The sequence below is a fragment of the Glandiceps talaboti genome, chromosome 11 (assembly GCF_964340395.1).
Source record: "Glandiceps talaboti chromosome 11, keGlaTala1.1, whole genome shotgun sequence".
NCBI lineage: Eukaryota > Metazoa > Hemichordata > Enteropneusta > Spengelidae > Glandiceps > Glandiceps talaboti.
The window spans coordinates 2,326,570-2,342,152 of record NC_135559.1 but is presented as its reverse complement, the minus strand read 5'-3'; the positions used below and the strand labels follow the sequence as shown (position 1 = coordinate 2,342,152).

Sequence of the window (15,583 nt, the reverse complement as noted above, 5' to 3'; positions counted from 1 at the left end):
TCACCTATCTTCTTTAAATCTCCTCTTGAAATAGTTTGGTGCAGCTTCATACAACCATTCTGGATCAACTACACATATATTCCTTCAATAGATAAAGAAAAACATGAAGGTACGAAACATTACAATGAGTCAATAAGTAAACAAATAGATAAACTTATCAAACAATATTTTATTGATGGAATTAAAAACAAAAGATTTTGTTAAAACTAATATAGAACAGTTTAGAGATTAGATCTTTTGACTACTACATTTTAAGGGTAAATTTTTTTATTTATTTATTTTTGTTCTCACATTTTGGTAAACAAGATTTGTCTTGTTATTGACAACTGTTGAATTTAATTCACTTGTTACATCAAAGTATTAACTCTGAAAATCAAATTTCTGCTTTTATAGCTGTGCATCCTGTATTCTTGTCAAGTTTGTAGAAAGAATTCTAGTTTATGCTTACTGTTGTATAAACTAAGTCATTATATAGTACATATGCTGGTTTAATTTGGATGGCTTCCTTTTTTATAGACCGACTTCTAGTTTATGCTTACCTCATATAACACTTTTTTGTATAAACTAATTCATTATATAGTACATATGCCGGTTTAATTTGGATGGCTTCCTTTTTATAGACCGACTTCTAGTTTATGCTTACCTCATATAACACTTTGTTGAATAAACTAATTCATTATATAGTACATATGCTGGTTTAATGTGGATGGCTTCCTTTTTTATAGACCGACTTCTAGTTTATGCTTACCTCATATAACACTTTGTTGTATAAACTAATTCATTATATAGTACATATGCTGGTTTACTTTGAAATAGACATGATGATGGGTGAATGGAAACCGTCTGTCTTCTGTCCAGCTGAAATATTAACAAAAGATAATATTTACACACAAACAGACATGAATACTACGACATTGAAAAATGAAACATATAAATCATGCTAAGAAGTGCTTTACAGTAGAAATATTTAATGTAATTTGAACATTATTTCATCATTAAAGAGGCAATGATGTTGAATTCAGGTATAATATTTCACATGTGTGTCAGCAAGTGCTGCATGCTATAAGTGTCTTCACAAAAGTCGTAACAGAAGACATTTTAAACATTATGATTTCTTATCCTCTTTCTTACATAACTGTTCATTTATGTCATGTTATCATCATTTATCATATGTTATCATCATTTATGTTAATTGTTATCATCACTGCTTAGCTAGCCATGCAAATATGAGTGGTTCATTCAACTTGGCTCATAGATTTTAACCAAAAAATAGGTTGAAAAAAAATTGTGTGTTTCCGATAACATGGCCTCAGAAAAAAGGGGAGGTAGGTTGAGATTTAATTTTACTTTAGTTTGTCTTTTTAATTGTTGTTTTTGAGAAGTATTGATTCAAAACAAAACCAAACGAAATGTCGGCCAGAATACCCATTCTGTGATAGTTTGATAAAATATGTACAGACATCACTGGTCGGCCAGAATACCCATTCTGTGATAGTTTGATAAAATATGTACAGACATCACTGGGGAATGAAAACAGATGTGTATGAAGGTCAAGAAGACAAAGAATTTCTTATCTCAAGTTTTTTTTTTAAATGTTTAAAAACTGTTTAGGATCAGACACTTGAACTAGGGTCAGTTGGGGTATCAGAACACACAATTCTTTTGTATTTTGCCAGATGTTTATGATGAATAAATAAATAAGCCACTTACACTGAGATAGCTTCCATCTCTCTGTAATTCTGCACTGTTCATAAAAAGGCCAGCTGTGAAGCACTTCCTATTTTTATAAAATATGAGATAAAATCATAAAATCATAAAATATCCTGCTGTGTCAAATAAATTGAACGGAAGAACAACAAACCATATTTTTCATCACTTTTGTTAAAGTGACACAAACTGACTTTATAAGCTGACTATGAATGAAAAAAAATCCTCTGTTTGTGCTAGTCGTCAATGAGATTCTCTGCTTGGCCGTTATTTATTGAATGCAGAGATCACTTTATCTAGATCATGGGTGTTCCACCCACTATAAAGCAGCCTTTTGTCACTTGTCGTATTGAAAACAATAACAGCTAGACTAAGTCACTATAGCATGTGACCAACTTTCAAAACAAAACTCCTGCCCCGATGAAATACATACCTTTTAGCATATGGAGACATGGTAGAATAGAAATGGATAAATGACTCCATGTTGAATGTTGCATCATGGGAAATGTGATTATAAATACTAATCATTTTATATAGTAGTAATCTGCCCACAGAACTATTGCAATTTACTTTTATGTTGATCAATTTGACTACATATAACTTGCATATTAATGGTCCAACCATTATCTCACCTTACAGCACTGGTATTCTGTCCACAGGACTGTGATGACAGCCCTGCTTTTGCACACATTTCATGTAATTATTGGCATACATCTAAAGCATTATCTCACCTTACAGCACTGGTATTTTGTCCACAGGACTGTGATGACAGCCCTGCTTTTGCACACATTTCACGTAATTGTTGGCGTACATCTAAAGCTGTCTGCATATGACGATTGTTTATATAATTTTCAAAACACCATTGCTGTTGATATAAACAGAACCAATATATTAGTTCACATGAGAAATTCGTCTTTCAGAACTTTTGTAAGTATTACTCAGTTAAATTAGTATTCAGTATTCTCTACGAGGGGTTTTTCAGGGGTGCACCACTCCTCTGTTTTCATGCAGCACCCCTCTGTCTCTGTGGGCCATCCCTCTGTTTTGCCATGATTGAAATTGTTGAACTGAAGTAATTTGAAATTTTCTTTATACTTTTTTTTTCTCATTTGCTGATTGGATCATTGCCAAAAATAAGAATTTATTTGATTGAAGTTTTTTTATGTTGAAAACATTTTTTTCTTTGTCAAATCTTAAGATCTGAAATATACAGCTTTTCTAATGATATGCAAATTAGTATGTAAATGAGCCAACCTCTTCACTTTTCAGTGTTGAAAAGAACCCTGAGTATTTAATTATTCTACTGCTGAGAAGTGAATAAAATTGCAAACTGTGTTACATTAACAGCCATATCAACATGTCAATAAGTCTCCATCTAAAGATGTCAACTCCTATATAGGAAAACTGTATTTAAAACACAGACATTGGACAAATACATTTACCAAGGTCCTGTACTTTTACAAAATTTACTTAATGTTGAAATTAAACACATACAATGGATAGAAAAACTTATACGTAGACACACAAATGCATTGTATTATCATATACAGAATTATATATAAGTTCTCATTTAAACACTGCATTAATTATTTGCTAAACTTTGCTTGTGTCATACCATTTATATGAACCCCAGAGATATGCAGACGTTTGCATACTAATACATATATTCATATATGTAAATGAGGTCAAAGTTCATTAACAATGTGCCCTACCTTGTCTCCTTTAGCTGCTTTGTATGCCTTGTAAATGTTGAGTAGCATCATGTAATCCCCTTCACTTGATGTGAATTTCTTACGAGCTGCCAGAGCATTTTCACGCTGGAGAAAAACAGAGTCAATGTCATTGTAGCACAATAGTACAGTTGTATCCACATGTATAGTCATCCAGACAGTCATCCAGACAGACAGACAGACAGACAGACAGACAGACAGACAGACAGACAGACAGACAGACAGACAGTCAGACAGACAGACAGACAGACAGACAGACAGACAGACAGACAGTCAGTCAGTCAGACAGACAGACAGACAGACAGTCAGACAGACAGTCAGACAGACAGACAGTCAGACAGACAGACAGACAGACAGACAGACAGACAGACAGACAGACAGACAGACAGACAGACAGACAGACAGACAGACAGACATATACCATGTCTACAACACAACCATGTTTGTCTTTTTGGTGTTAAATATTTATTTCATTATTAACTCCTTCCCTATGATACTATGATATCTATACACTGGATGAACAGTACACATATATATATTATGAAAACACACACAACAATGCAATGCAATGCAGTGACTAAAGTTATCAACAGTTTCAGATAACTTGCACCAGGAAGTAAAGAAAACAGAAGATCAAAAAGAATACATTTATATTTATCTCTGAAAATGTTTGTGTCGAAGTGTTTCATCTGCACCAGTGTAAAACTGATTCATGGGATACGAATACACAATGCTGTCATCAGGTCATATGAGGAAGTTCCAGGATAAACGTACAGTTCTGTTCAGCACATACCCCGAGTACGCCACACTTGAACTTGTGTGTCATAGGGTTCTATCATAGTATGTACAAAAGTAGCTCTTACCTTGTTGTGAGGTGTGAATAAGATTGATTCTACTGATAACAGAGATACAATTGTCAGGACTTCATCCCTACCAGGGTACAAACAGATATAATCAGAGATATGAAATAGGTATATAGCATTTATCAATGGTACAGATATGGTGAAAACAAATATGGAATTATTTGGGCTGTGATCACAGCCACACATTCCCTTGTAGTGCACCAGAGCACATATTTCGATTCTGTATCAGGCTCTGGTGAGCATGTTTTGGACAGTGCCATAAAGAGGCCTGTGGTTTACTACGATGGGGGGGGGGGGGGGGGGAACCTGCACTGTTCAGTAGAGTCAAACTAAATGACAAACATATTATTTATATCTTACTCTCAGATCCAGTTAGACACTGAAGAAGGACAAGTGATTTGTTCAAAACATGCCTGTTTCTCAATCAAAAGTGGAAGAGAACTTGTGTACAAATCTTTCTTATAATGTGGCAAATGTAAACAGACTGAGATGAGAGCTCGAACCCCGACCACATCGTCACAAACCACGGCCTCTTTTACGGCACCGTCCATTACATGCCCCAGTTCGAGGAAGAAATAACAGCTCTGGTTTGCGAGAATGTCAGACCACAGTGGTTAGAGACAGGTAGTTTACTACTTGGCCACAGACAACAAATAAATAAAACAAACTAACTATCACATAAACTATTCGGAATAAACTTACAGACAGCCATGTTCCTTTGCCATCATTACAACTTTGGATAGTCTTGGCTCAAGTGGAAAGATGGCCATTTTCTTCCCGAGTTGTGTCAACTGTCAATGAAAAGATCACCAGAGCACAAATGAATTGTAAAATGGATATATATGTATGGCATTGATTAAAATTATACAAGATTTGGGTACACGATAAAGGGCATAGCAGTAAATGAGTACAAAAACCCAAAAAACCCTGAATTTTCCACTGGTTTTGCACCTCAAAAGGCTTTTCAAAGAAGTTTGATTCAGTAGGGAACTTGCAATCCAGACTGAGCATGCTCAGACGCAAAGGACTATGGGATTATCTGTAGTTATCGTAATACGTAATCAGGAGCTACCAATAAAATAAACCTCCCACAATGGTCAGGGAGACTATGAATTGATCATTTGTGGTTAAAAACAATGTAACATTATTGTTTACAATACAAATTGATTAGTATTTATTATCGCATTTCCCATGATGCACCATTCAACATGGCGGGTTTACAAGTTCCCTATTTGTGAGTCTACCATGATAGTGTACTTGGTAAGCCCTGTGACACTTCTCACAGCTTATCTCTATGATATGGTTAAATCCACCATTTGTCATATAAATGGTCTGATACTTTAGAATTACATGTATTCATGCACTTTGATTTTTGGACAGAATGTTACTACTATTATCACCATAGTAACAGATTCATGTTTATAGCAAGAAAAATGTAAATTCAAAATATGGAATCTTTTGTTATGATAATAATATTACATTTACAATAATAAATTTACCTGAATTTGGTCCTTCTTTTCAACAGCTCCAAGTATGTGCAGTTCATCAACAGCTCCAACTATTGACTGCAAACATATGACAATATTATCTTGTAAGATGTTCATTCATGACAAGCAATCTCATTGGTCAGAGAGTAGTCATATGACTTATATGGTAATTAGACACTGTTCATGTGCACAGCTATCAATTCATGTGATTGGTCAATGAGTAGCTACAGGACTAATGCTATGTTAATTAAGGCACAACTATGTGGATACCATCTCTAACCTATTTACAACAGTCTACTGTCAGGTGACTCCACCAGGAGGTCACCTGACCAAACAGCATAACATCATTATGCTGATGACGTCTGAGTGATTTGGATGAAAGCTCGCTTCAAAAACTAGATTCCAATAGGCATCTTTACTAAAAACTTCAATTTCTATTCTACTATAAACAACTATAGTTTGTAACCAAGTTCAAAAGGTGTTATCAACTTCAAAAGATACAAAACTAAGCTTACCTCTGCAGATGGTTTATCCATGAAATCAAAGTGTACAATATTTGGTATACCCAGTGCTAGCAACTGTAAAACTACACTAGATAAATTACACCTTAAAACAAGAAGTCAACAAATATTAATTCAGGAATGGAAATTTTAGGGATGTCATAAAAAATCGTCCATAGGTCATCAATGTTGCCTTTCAGTGTGTTTTGGCATTACACTAACAGTACAAACACCAATGGTATGTGCATGTAATGATGTCACAGTGGTACATTATATTACAATATATTTTCAATCTTGCATAATTGTAACAACTGCCAATTATATGCTTATACATTTGATGAGAGTGAGCTTAGCATTTAAAATTATGTGGTTCATATGTCCACAAGCTTTACAATATTATATATTTCATATGGCTAATACACAGATGATTTACAAAAATGACCACTTGTGGCTGTCTGGCTGTTTATCTTTCTGTGTTCCCATTACATTTTGTTATATAATTTTACACTCTCCCATTAAAAGAAAATGAACAGCTAACATCATTCAATAGAGAAAGATCAATAATTTGGAGAATAATCAATCTTAATACGAAACTGACCTTTGTATCTCTGGTATCATATTTTCTCTGAATTGTTCAAATTCATCTTCTGTGTATAGTCTCCAACATGTACCACTGTGAGACAGATAGAAAGAGAGAAAAATGATGTGAATGTATGTGTTTCTGTCAGTCTGTGGGATGTTTGTATTATGTATGTATGTATGTATGTATGTACGTACGTATGTATGTATGTGTGTGTATGTGTGTGTATGTATGTATGTATGTATGTATGTATGTATGTATGTATGATATGTGTTTTATTGTCATATATATACTGATACATATATAATGAAATGTGCATTGATTTTGCGTGTAATGAAAAATTTACAAAAACAAAAAATGTATGTATGTATGTATGTATGTATGTATGTATGTATGTATGTATGTATGTATGTATGTGTGTGTGTATGTATGTGTGTATGTGTGTATGTATGTATGTATGTATGTATGTATGTATGTATGTGTGCGTGTGTGTGTGTGTGTGTGTGTGTGTGTGTGTGTGTGTGTGTGTGTGTGTGTGTGTGTGTGTGTGTATGTATGTATGTATGTATGTACATACGTATGTATTCAACATACATACCTGTCTTCCCGACCAGCTCTACCAGTTCTCTGCCAGGCCTGTGCTTTAGAAACTGACTGTACTTTCAATAAATCTAAACCACTGCCTGCTTGGTAACTCCTGCAAATAAAGACATGATTTTTATTAAACTGGTTGTAACATCAAATATTAACAGAAATTAACAAACACAGCTATTTACATTACATCAATGTGCATAGATTGACAAAACATATAACACAGTATATTAATTCTACTGATAATAAAACTATGCTAAGTAGCACCATGTGCTGCATTCACAGATAAAATTAATACAAAAGTTTATTCTGATGTTCATAATTTAATTTTTTTGGACATTAAGCTGGGTATGCTTATAGTGTTCCACCTGTGACAAAATAAATTTAACTTAAATCGTCAAGCCACTGAAACAGATTCGCTTTGCAATGCTTAATTACTGGAAAGGTTTTTTTTCTACAAGGTCCCCTTCCCTTACATGTATCAAGGTTTGTAAAAAAGACATCACATATATTACTCGTTCACATTATAAGAACATATTATGACTTACTTGGCTTTGACTTTGCCTGTGTCAACCACATGTTTGATTCCTTGTATCGTTACTGATGTTTCTGCTATGTTTGTAGCAAGGATAACTTTTCTAGCTCCCTGTATGATATCAACATTGGAAATATGAAACATTAGCAGTAACACATGTATATATTACTCTGGTAATCGAGCCTATGGCACAGGGAAAAGGACAAATAATCAATTTTGTCGCGATTTTGCGGATTTCTAATATTATTTTCTGTATATTTCAAATAAAGTTTTAAATACTGTTTCCTCTGTTTTTTTCTTTCTATTTCCTACCTGATATCACAGACAAGTATACTTGACTGTGTTGATATCAATGTCTTATCTGAGTTTATCAGCTTTGCATTAATTAGTAGCTTGCTAGAACAAACTCACTATTTCCCAAATTTAATGCATTATGCCGTGAGTGTAAACATCCACTGATCCGACTAATGGAGGTAACACGGTATAACCTATACCTATACCTATACCTATAACCCCTGTCTGTCTAATAATTTTTTGGGGAAATGTAAGGATGGCAAACAAAGTATTGAATTGATGGATCCCTATGCCAAGAAACATATAAACTCAGTTTGTGCTCCTTTACTTCAATTTTGATATATATGCCTGCAGGGATGATGTTTATATAAGTGTAGAGAAATCCAGTATGATCCTTACCATAGGTGTTGGCTGGAATATTTTCATTTGTTGAGTTGGAGGCAATGCTCCATACATTGGACACACAATAAGACGTGGACAATCTAAACAATACATACAAGATATAGAGATGAGAATGTCATGAGATGCTTAATTTGTTACGAGTATTAATTTACATTCATAACATTCATTCTTCAAATTAACAAAATATCTTAAATAAAGAGTTGACAGCAGTGTACGACAGGGTTATTTACTATAGATGGGGTACGATAGCTATCAGAAAATTAGACTCAAAGATACGCCATGTTGCTCTGTCATCATCAGCCTACTCCTAAAGGGATTGGCCAATTCATGAGGGTGTCCCATCACAGCATGCTTATCAGATTTTCAGACAACTAGCTGTCTATGATAAGTGTATCCAGCTAACTGAATGTCACTTACACTTAGGTGATATTTAGGTTAAAATGTTACCAGGATTGGGGTATGTAAGGGTACCTAACAAGATTACATCACTTTAGCAGTGATTACTTCATAGCTTATCAATGTATGTTACTAAATGAAAAGGTATATCAAAGAGATATATAGTCAGATTTATTTCCAACACAGGAGTCAATCACAAAAGGTCTTTGTGTTCCGAAAGTTGTCATGTTGATGTAAGTACACCACTAGGGGGCGCTATCTACCAGCTGGGTCTATTCACTTGACTATCAAGACACTTGAAAGTGTCAATCTATTCACAAAGTTGAAGATAATTCAATTGAGGGCGCTCTTTATCAAAAGGTCTAGTTATCTATCTAGTACTAACTGAAAGAAAGTCACTACAAGTTGTCAAGTGTCTGAAAAGTTTGTTGCCTACCTGGAGGTAGATCTTGTGCTATGTCTCTTGCTGATTTCACCATGGCTTCTATTTCTTCTTGACCAGTCAAAAACACCAGAATATCATGTCTATAGTGGAGAAAGATGACAAGATGTTTAAAAATAATGATACCAAATAAGTGGAATTTAGCCGTGACTCAAATCAAATCAAATCTGTACTTATTGTCCCGTGTATAGCAGTGAAAAAATGTGAAAAAGACAATACACTTTATGGATCTCTCAAACTTGTCTTCACTTGGTCTGGGACAGTGTCATAAACACTAATCACTTGAAATATCTAGTGTTCCACCTGTAGTTGGCATAGAAGGGCACCCTCTATAGGTACAAATCAGAAATGATATTGATTCTTACCCTGGTGGTTCTTTCTGATGTATTTGAAATACTGTCACCAGAGCAGAAAATAGATAATCACTCTGTGATTCACCAGAATAAAATAACTAAAAAACAAACAAACAAACACATGGTCAGTAACTCTATCAGTATGATGTTACTAAGCATGCAAAAATTCAGTCACTTTATTTCTTATCATACAAGTATCAGAGTTTTATCAAACTAAATGAAGATGAAGGTTTTGTCACTACTCGTCTAGTGACCTGTAAGGACAAAGGCCCCTCAGGTCACTCATATTTTCCTTGGCTGAGCCAAGAAAAATATAGGGGAATAAAATCTATTACTAAATATTCTTTCTGCTTAATTCTTGAGTTTTACAGCCTAAGTGTTGAACCCAAATTACTACGTTTTGACAAAACCATGCGAAATGTACTGGGTATATGTATATAGACATCCCTATCTCTCTCAGTCACAACAGGGACATACATGAAAATAGTGATTTTTGTTCAGAACAAATAAACTCATACTGTACCTCTATTGGATGCTGCCTTCCTTCTAAATACAAGACTGGTGCACTGTTAAAGTAATTTGAGAAGTGATCTACATCCATAGTGGCTGACATTACAATGATCTGAAACATGAAAATAGAAATATCAATTTTGTTGATGGAAATATCTGGAATTAGTTAGCTGAACGTACACCAGGTTAAAACTATACACATTTCAACAACAATTATTGAGACAATTTTCCTGTCTAATTTTTACTGTGTATGTCTTGAGATACTGTATATTATCACAATGTATTTATATTTTTATTTTTGATGTATCTATTGAGATTTTTAAGTTGATTTTCATTATGTGATTGTAGATATATGTGGGCCTCAATGGCAAGAAGTAGACACACTGTTTGTAATGCCATACATTGTAATGATTACTGAGTACTGAGTTTTTGCCTAGACATTCCCAAGTCTTCAAACTTTCTTTCATTCTTTAATTGAATAAACATTTTTTTAAAAATACAAGTGTGTTCTTTTGTGTGAAACAATGATTTTAGCGAGTGAGTGAGTGAGTGAGTGAGTGAGTGAGTGAGTGAGTGAGTGAGTGAGTGAGCGAGTGAGCGAGCGAGTGAGCGAGCGAGTGAGTGAGTGAGTGAGTGAGTGAGTGAGTGAGTGAGTGAGTGAGTGAGTGAGTGAGTGAGTGAGTGAGTGAGTGAGTGAGTGAGTGAGTGAGTGCAAAAGAGTCAGGTGAACATGGTGCCAGTCTAAACTTTATCCTGAATAAAGATATTTTATTATAATAATAATAATAATAATAATAATAATAATAATAATAATAATAATAATAATAATAATAATAATAATAATAATAATAATAATAATAATAATTCAATTGTATCATAATCAGTAAACGTAGTCTTTAGGTACTGAATTATGCTGGCACATAACAGAAATATATCGCATGAAATACCACCAATAACATTTTAAGCAAATACAGTACATTCTAAGATGGTATATTACTTTACCTTCAAAGGACGCTTGGAAGTTTGTTTTCTCTTCTTCTGTGCATCCTTGACAACTCCAAACAAAACATCTGTATGTATAGTCCTCTCATGAGCTTCATCCAGGATGATTACATTGTATCTTAGCAACAACGGATCCAAGATGGCTTCCCTTAGCAACATACCATCTGTCATGTACTGTTACAATGAAATGATTATGAAGTTAATTTATACGTTGAACTGAAAAGCTAACAAATGCACCGGTACTTGGTAAGATAAACTTTCCCCTGACTACAGCCAATATTACAACATTAACGGTAGATATTTCAAATACTGAACACAATCATTTCAAATTAAAATTACTGTTCAAAATGTCTGCTATATTCCTGTTTCATAAATTCAGAAGCTCTACAGGAGTACCTAAGACTGATGCTGTTTCCTGTAAAACAAGATATTGTACTCCTGTATTTCTAGTTTAGTTGCTGTAGAGGATCAAACATAAAGTTGTTTCCAGTCTGAATTACAAATTTCATTCACGTTTACATTACAACTCTACAGTGCGCTATTTATTGTCAAGGTCTTTTGTTACTTACCTTTATTTCAGTGTCTGATGATGTCATATCATCAAATCTTACACAGTAACCAACCTATAGAAAACAAGAATAAAACAGGACAGGATTCATTGGGAGGGTTTATTGCCATCACCATCACCTTCACCAAAGGCCATAAATATTGGACGTCTATTCATTTATGTCTTCAACTAACTATAACTGTTGTAGCAGCCCTAGAAGGTGTCATCTAGAGGGTGTCATTTAGAAGGTGTCATTCATAGTAAAAGTCTATTTATTTGTCATTTTACCCAGATAATTGGTTTTATAAAACATCATTTTCATACAGCCTTCGGTGATTGGCTTAGATCATAAAATATGGACTAGTGACCTCAATTTGCATAGAGTGGGCATTATTATTTTATATTTTCTCTAGGGCACTATCCATGTAGCATGGGAGTCTTATTGGTGGTTTGCTTGAGTATGGAAAGAATGTGTGCCTTAAAGAATGTGATGTGTTATAAAACATTTATTGCCTGTATTTGGGCACTAGTAAATGCCATATTACCCCCTTGTGCAGTTATGTAACAAATGTTTTCTTCTGCTTTCAACCTTGGGGAAATACTTGCTACATAACAGCTGTCATGGTAAATAGACATCTACTAGTGCCCTTAATGCCAGGAATAAGTATTGAATAGTTTATCCCTTGGGGCATCATACAGTGGAAACTGTATCCCTTTTCAATTTCACCACTAGAGCCTCATTTGAAAAGTACCAATTATTTTATTTGTCTTTTCATCAAAGTACAAATGTACATAAGTTCTACATCACCACTTGAGGGCGCCATTCACTTACCTCTGCTCCTAACTCTACACCTTTCTCCATGGCAACTCTCTGGGCTACAGTGATGGCTGCTACTCTTCTTGGCTGCATAAACCAAAATAAATAAAAATATGATTGAAATCATACCTACTGTTCTTAAATACGTTCATCAGTTCAGTAAAACATGGTATTAATTACAGGAGAAACAGGCAATGGTCGCCGAAACAATGTACATATCATACAGTAAAACATGGTAAATAATTACAGGAGAAACAGGTAATGATTGCTGAAAAATAGACTAGAAGTACCATACCTGTGTACATGCTATAGCTCCTTGCTTGGCCACTCCAGCTTCATTAATATACTGTAAGTAATATCATAACATGAATGTACATTGAGTGTATTGGTAAAAGTGAATAAAACCAAGATGGTCATGCTGGGAAGGACTATAAAAGAGTTTTGTTCAAATCCCACATTACTGCATTCGTGTTGTGTTAAATTGGCCATGTAGATGAAAATGGGCTATTTATCTGTGAACTGTGATTTATAAAGCAACTCTACCATGTTTCTCTACTTGGAAATACAATATGAGTTCTAGGTACTCTTCCCTGTGGCGGCGCACTTCATAATATAAACAAATACATCTTAAAATTCCAATATATCAGTTCTGGTCACTTACTTGCGGAATCTGAGTTGTTTTTCCACTTCCAGTTTCACCTATCAGGATGATTGCTGAATTTTTACGTATTTCATTGATTAGCTTACTTCTGGCTGTATATATCGGTAGATTACATCGCTGTTCATACAGTTCATCGGAGTCAACACTCAACCCAAATCCTGTGAGCGTAAGACGCCGTCGTTTACGAGATGGTTCCCCGGTCATGACGACTTACTAAGAAATCTGATTCACTTTTCTGTAATCTTCGCTTCTTCCGAAATCCTTACCTATAGTTCTGACAAATTGTTTTACCGTATAGTTCGCACAAACACTATATTGATATCTACATCTGGTAAAATGTGTTACTGTAGGGCGCCGCCATTTTGTACGACCCTTTAACTTAGTAAAATATTTATCTGAACGACCCACAAACTCTTAAAACTGTCATTTGTCTTCAAATATTAACAATAATCTTTTAAAATATATTATTGAAAAAGTTTTAGCCAAACCCAGTGCGTGCGACCTTGGAGTAATCGACATAGCTATTGATATTGGTCTGGCCCTGGTCGCGTTTGATCATTTAAAAGGACCCCTAAGTTCATACAATCGTGCATGAAAATTTCAATCTCGCAGCGCCTCCTTGCGATCGTTACGGCGCTGCATTGCATTGGGAGAGTGTAAAAACTTTTTCAGTGAACCCAAGTTGTGAACAACTCTGCGTGGAAATTTGTGTTATTATATAGTTATGTCATTTTTAACTTTCGTAGCATAAAACGATTTACTTTATCATATCTATTGAGTTGATGTTTTTAGTTAATTTTGTAACTTTTTTTATTTCGTTATGTTCACATTAGCCTAGTACACTTAGTTGGCCTAGTTATTGCTTCACTTTGAATAGAATGAAAAATAGGACATCCAGTGTGATATCCATGGGAAATGAGTAGATTATTGAAATTCAAAGTTTCTATGTTGTACACGTGTAAATAAATAACGTATCTCCAACGACAACGTGGAGATGAAACATTGGAAACGAATCCATCTTATGATATCAAATTCTATAGCCTAGGCGTAAACAAAAATTGTATGGTTCCGATTACATTCAATTTTAAAATAGATGGGGTAGGAAGATGTTTTATTTTATTTTATTTTATTTTAATGTGTGAGTGTCTAGTTCAGGTTTTCCATTGTTTTTCAAATGGTCTCTGTGCTGTTTATTTCTTCCTATCAGATGTACAGTCATTACAGATTGGAAGAATAGTTTTATATTGTCTTTTTAAGTTGATGTCAGTTTCCGCATCCACTATTTCTTGCGAGACTTCACGATTTTCGCTATTTTATTATTATTCTCGAATACGTAAAAAACAAAGTTAAGGATCGGCGTGAAAAACTAGGTGGGGTCGGGTAACCGGAACCAAACAACTTTTTTTTATTTGGCCCTACAAGCCTTAGCGTAGTTTTCGGTAGGTCCTAGCCCACCTGTAGACTTCAAAGACTACTACACCATTCCGCTATCTTAAACTGACATTTTGATTTAGAATTGAGCGAAAATTCAAAAATTCGAAATGTCATGTCATTTAAATCATAGATAAGAGCAATACTTAGTGTGATTTAATTACCAGATAGAAGGTGTGCTTGTATCAGTTGAATAAAGTTGAAAACCTTGATAGAAACACTGGAATTTTTTCCAATATTCCCTGCTAATTTTCAGCTTATTTATTTTGACCAACCCATCAAACCACGGAACGTGTAACTATGCAACTCGAGTGACGTGGGCACCGTAACTCGGAGCAATGCGACCGGAAACCCCGAATAAACTGTAGAACCATAGATTTAAGGGCTACTTGAAGTACATGTGTAACATCTGTGACTGATATATACAAGCAACAATTGTTATAATTGACGGACATTTTTTTAACGACAGTTTAGATATGTATATTAGTTGAAGCAACGTGTTGATTCGAAAATTGGATGTTTGCACGTGATAAAAGCTTATCTGCCACCGTTCCGATCTTTGTTCGTACGAGTATACCTTATAAGTTATATCTGGACCCGGTTTACGTGTATTATTCATATGCTGTTGCCGCTACTTGTGTATCCTATGGGAAGTTGTTACTACCAGTCAATGATTATTAAGAGGGGTGACGGCGAATTTGAGTAAATATTGATATTTGTACTGTGTCGTCTGCC

General features: G+C 34.6%; 1 protein-coding gene across 1 annotated transcript; it reads right to left on the bottom strand.

The window, feature by feature from the left end:
• Positions 1-13,621, bottom strand: LOC144442396 (ATP-dependent RNA helicase DHX33-like). Its single transcript, XM_078131730.1, has 21 exons — positions 13,418-13,621; positions 13,052-13,102; positions 12,772-12,843; positions 11,962-12,015; positions 11,393-11,566; positions 10,404-10,502; positions 9,893-9,978; positions 9,522-9,610; positions 8,687-8,769; positions 8,007-8,104; positions 7,466-7,564; positions 6,886-6,960; positions 6,303-6,393; positions 5,800-5,865; positions 5,003-5,091; positions 4,301-4,367; positions 3,420-3,524; positions 2,439-2,572; positions 1,711-1,777; positions 749-858; positions 1-82 (listed from the first exon to the last, which is right to left on the bottom strand). The coding sequence occupies exons 1-21, from the start codon at positions 13,619-13,621 to the stop codon at positions 1-3; spliced, it is 1,995 nt and encodes a 664-aa protein (XP_077987856.1).
• Positions 13,622-15,583: the final 1,962 nt, after the last annotated feature.